The sequence below is a fragment of the Sceloporus undulatus genome, chromosome 3, assembly GCF_019175285.1.
Source record: "Sceloporus undulatus isolate JIND9_A2432 ecotype Alabama chromosome 3, SceUnd_v1.1, whole genome shotgun sequence".
NCBI lineage: Eukaryota > Metazoa > Chordata > Lepidosauria > Squamata > Phrynosomatidae > Sceloporus > Sceloporus undulatus.
The window spans coordinates 251,138,009-251,143,350 of NC_056524.1; the positions used below are offsets into that span (position 1 = coordinate 251,138,009).

The window sequence follows — 5,342 nt, forward strand, 5'->3', positions numbered from 1 at the left end:
CCCAATAAACAATATTGTCTGTATTCTATGTCGTTTTCCAGAATATCTTAACTATGACTGTGACACACAATGGTTACCAAGACCCAAATAATTTAGAATTTGAGGAAGTCAAAATCCTTGGATTGCCCCTTGAACCTACAGAAGTAAAAGTCACTTCAAACAATGTGGCTCAGACATATCCTGTCAATATCAGTTATAATGCTGCAGAAAAGGTAAATGGTGCTAAATATTTTCCTACATTTCCAGAAAAAAAAACTTTAAAATAGATATGTCATGTACTATTTATAATGAAGTCATATATGTCTGGTCATAGAATAAGTTCTATTGGTATTGCTCCAGGGAGGAGGCAATTAGGCAATCATTTATCAAAAATATATATGGCCTTCACATACTAGTTTAATTCCCCCCTTTTGTATCTGACATTTTCTCCTATCTGGTTGCCCTTTCTCATTGTGGATGAGATTTGTGAATATTCTTTACTTTCCTATCAAAACAAATTGAAATGAAAATCTCACCCATTTGAATCAGCCAGATTCACTAAGTATAGATATTCCCAACATGGTGAGGGCCATGCTGTACATTCTTGTTAATCTAAGTATTACATTTTTTGTTCTACTTTAACTGTGGTGATTCCATGCTATGGAATCCTGGGATTGGCAGTTTAGGAAGGTGCATTTAGAATTCTCATACAGAGTGATCCAATGTCTCACCAAACAGCATGTCCCAGGATAATATAGGATTGAACAATGCCAGTTAAAGTAGAATAATAGTGCTACAATTCTATAGTGCAATGGGTCCTTTGTATCAGCTGGAGTTTGGTTCCAGGACCCCTTATGCAGACCAAAATCCATGGATATTCAAGTCCCATTATATACAATGGCATAGTAATATGGTGTCCCTTATATAAAATCAAGGACTTTAATATATATATATATATATATTCAAGCTGTGGAGGGTTGAGTCCATGAATGCAGAATTCATGGATACAGAGAGCCAACTGTATGAATGAGCCCCTAGTTCCAGGTAAATGGAACTATCAGTTTTGATTTCTCCCACATTAATTTCTTTTTTACCTCAAGTTCTTTCCTTGATGGCTATAAAGAAATCTGTGGATGTTGAAAAATACTTATCAAAACTGAACTCATGTTATCCTCTGTCCTGCTATGGATATAGGTCCATAAGGTTAGTGGTCACAAGGTAGCTTCTCAGTCAACATTTTGTACTCATATATAACCAACTTTCTGTCCTTACTTATGATATTAAAAATGCTGAGAACTCTCTTGCTGCCTTAAATGACACTCCTCTTGTTGGTTCTCACTGCCTACTACAATATTTGTATAAGTGCACTCTCCCAGATGGGAGTGGTTTTTGCCCTCCCCTGACCATTTGACAGAGGGCATGTGGGTTGTATACTCCTGTGTTTGTGCACACACCTGTACGACTGGGATAGCCTATATTAGACAGCATGGCCTTGGCTTCAGCCTTTTTCTCTTTGTGAACCCCCTTCCCTTTTATGGTATAGGCTTTCCGAGTTACCATGCAGAAAGTTTTGGCTGTGCCCTAAGTAGATTTGGACACATTTCCCCATCTACGTCATGCTACATGGGTTACTGTTATGTATAGCATGATAAGTGATTGTTTGTGTGTGTTTTTCTTTGGTTGCATGCTTTCCATGTTCTTGAGGAATTTGCTCAGATAACTCTCACTGCTGGCTAGCTTAAGAGATGAAGCAAAGTTGTTCCTTAGCTGAGGTGAAATTTGCAAGAGTGCTAATTAGTGCCACTGGAGTGTGGCACACTTTGGTCCTTCTCCTTCCCTTTATATGGATAAACAATGATGAACTGTAGGGGTTTCATTCCACAATTCAAAGCCAAAAGGAATGCTCTTTCCATACAGAAAACAAAATTTCCTCTACAGAAAGGAATATTTCTGCACTGAAATATTTTCTATTTGGAAAACATGGGGTTTTTGAACAGGAAATGCTGTTTTCTGTGCAAAACAACCATATGTGGATTTTGCGCAGAAAAAAAACCCCAAATTGCAAATTCAAAAGACATTCTCACATTGGGAAGAAACTTGTCAAAAATATCCATTGCTACCTTTGACAAGGAACTTAATGAATTACATACCTACTTTGAATAAAATAAACAAATCCTATAACAAAGCAAAATGAGAAGAGTTAAACATTGGCAAGTAACATGGGGTCCATGTCTATTTTAAACATAGCCATGATGGATGATCTACATTTGTGTAATTTAGTACTTTTAAGATCATTATTATTTTACTTTTCACAGGTTGCCCATATAACAGGTCTTCAACTGAAACTAGGAGAAGCCCACACAATCTCGTGGAACCAGATCTTCAGAGAAAGTGACAAATTTGATTGCCATCCTTATCCAGATGCAACACAAGCAAACTGTCAAGCTCTTGGCTGTATCTGGAATGTAAGCATGATTATGATAAATTAAATCCACATATTTAGAAACAGTGACAAAATATTGCATTTTCTGAGACAGGAATTTCTTTTTCCTGTGCTCTGTTTCATTTCTTTTTCAGTTCTCACAAAATTCTACACTTGCTCTCTATGCTGAGCCTCTCATTTGACTGTCCTTGCATTTTTGTCTTAGAGGTGTGTTTTTTTTAAAGAATATTTCTGCAAATTTTGTGATTCTTCTCAGTATACTGGAAGGATCTCATTCTTTTTGAAGTTGAAGGCTTTCACGGCAGCCATCCATAGTTTTTTGTGGGTTTTTTGGGATATGAGGTCATGCTTTAGAAGAGTTTCTTCCTGATGTTTCACCAGCGGCTGTGGCTGGCAACTTCAGAGAAGAAACTCTTCACGAACATGGCCTCATAGTTCAAAAAACCCACAAAAAATCATCTCATTCTTGTTTCCTACTGGCTCCACTGAAATTAGAAATACTTAAAATCTCTGCCTTTAGTTTTGTTTTAAGTGTTCCTTCTAAACATTAGCTGGATGTTGTGACTTTAGTGATGGTGTAGCAATTTCAAAAAAATATGTTGCTTTCTACTTTCAGTTGTTTTATTTTCGGTTTATTCTTTTTTTAAACTTTTCTACTATGCAGCATACAAGTGACTGCCATATAATTTTTGTTTTGTAGTGTGGAAGGTCAGGGCCAAAGAAATACATAGAGAGAGGGGAAGGGAAATGGAGGGAGGGGGGGAAGGAGGGGAGAGGAGTGTCTCTTTTTTAAAAATAGCTTGAAAGAAGTCCTTTCACCTATTTCTCTTATTTTTGTCACATCTTCAAAAAGATCTTTTATGCTTTCAAGTTCCACCCAATTCTCTCCTAAGTTTTGACCTGTTCATGAACTTTCCCATGGACTAGAAGTTTTGATTGTGGAATCTTAATTTGAGCTTTGATCAAAGTTGGATCAGGCAGCCTCAGAATTAGTCTGGGTTGAATCAGGGTATTTTCTAAAGCATAAAATCGGGGCTGAACTGAGCTGTGTGGTTTGTGTCCACATCTGATTTCCATTGCTTCTTGATTGAATGAACTGGATCTGGATACATCAGAAACTACAGCAATGCATCCATATGGCAAAGCATGGTCCTGAGCAATTGACTTGAAATATAAGGCCCAAAAGGCGTCTTCTGTCAAGACTCTTTGTTGCTTGTTGTGGCCCTCTAATTTTCATCAGTAAGTTTAATTGGAAAGAGAGGCAGGAATAGAGGGATTGCAGTTTGCTCTTCAGTTTCTGTCTGAAATGTGTGGGACAATTCTCAGAAAAATACTAAGTTCCAACTCCATCTCACATTCTCTGTATATATTTTGAAAAGTTGAGCTGATTACAATGAGAATAGTGTGGATTCTATCATTAATAAATACTGGGTATGGTATATTCCTTCAAAATTTCTTACTGATAGGCTTCCAATTCTGTTCACAAATTTATGTTTTAAAGCAAAATGTGTTTTTGTTTCCAGTCTTCTGCTCCTTCAGGAGTTCCATACTGCTACTACCCTGACAACACTGGTTATACCATTGACCAGGTTCAGTACACATCTTCTGGCTTCGTAGCAAACATTGGCAGAAGCCAGAGTTCTGTTAGATATCCAAAACAGGCAATAATACCCATTGACACACTACGCTTGGAGGTTAAATATCATGAGAACCACATGTTTCAGTTTAAGGTAAAACATTAAATATGTTGTTATATGTGTTGCTTACAAAATGTGACAGAAAAACATGTTGGTGGACAAGATTTTTTTATTTTTATTTTTATTGGATCTTACAACACTGCCCCGTGTTTGGGCAGTAAGCAACCTCTATGCAACCTGAGCTTCTCTGGCACCTTTTCAAGTATGGCTAAATCCCATTCCTGAAAAGGTGCCGGAGAAGGCCAGGCTGCATATGGGCTGCCTACTGCACTGGTAATTTCTTACCTGGATTACTGCAATTCTTTGCTAACTGAGCTTCCTCTTTCCCATCTCCCCCCCCCCCTTGATTTCTGTGCAACACTTTACCGCTGGGATAAATTTTTCCACCCGCCATTATGATCATGTCACTCCATTGTTATCCCTTCATTGTCTCCTGATCCCATTTAGAATCTGTTATAAGCTGTTATTACTAACTTTCAAAGCCCTTTGTGGTTTGACACCCCCCCACCTACTTGTCAGCACTTCTTTCCCCCTATCTTCCTGTCCACACTCCGCACTCTAGTGGTTTGGGGCTGTTGATTCAGCCAAGGATTTTCTCTGCCCCTACTTGGATATGCCTCTTTTCCCATGCTTCCTTCCATTTCTGGAATCTTCTTCCTATGAATTTATGGACCACCACTTCTTTAGATTACTTTAAGTCTAAATTAAATACTGTTCTATTCAGGGAAGCCTTCCAACTTTTGTCTTAATTTTATAACCATATTATTTGTATTAATTTACACTTTTGTGGTGTTAATTTATCCAGCCAGTTTGATAGAAGGGTTTTTGTGTTGTATTAAACACTTAGAGTCTCGTGATATGTATTTTGTAATTATGATTCAAGTCTAATATCCATTCCTTTTTGCAGATTTATGATTATAGCAATAGCAGATTTGAGGTTCCAATACCATTGAACCTCCCCAGCACTCCTGCAAGTTCCCCTGAAAATCGTCTCTATGATGTCTCAGTTCTAAACAATCCATTTGGTATCCAAATTCGGCGCAGGAGCACTGGGACTGTCATGTAAGTGGATGTGTTATACATTAACACAGCTGTATTCAACATCATATGGTTAAGTATGGTTTTGTATCTATCTCCAATGGATCTTACCACACTGCTCTGTGCCCAGGCAGTATTATTATTATTATTATTATTATTATTATTATTATTATTATTATTATTAT

General features: G+C 37.4%; 1 protein-coding gene across 1 annotated transcript; it reads left to right on the plus strand.

Moving 5' to 3' along the window:
- The first annotated feature begins 38 nt into the window (after positions 1–38).
- LOC121925977 (maltase-glucoamylase, intestinal-like) lies at positions 39–5,185 on the plus strand. The gene is made up of 4 exons (XM_042458535.1): positions 39–212; positions 2,295–2,444; positions 3,946–4,152; positions 5,027–5,185. Exons 1-4 carry the CDS (start codon positions 54–56, stop codon positions 5,183–5,185), a joined length of 675 nt encoding a protein of 224 aa, XP_042314469.1. The 5' UTR covers positions 39–53.
- The last annotated feature ends 157 nt before the right edge of the window (positions 5,186–5,342 follow it).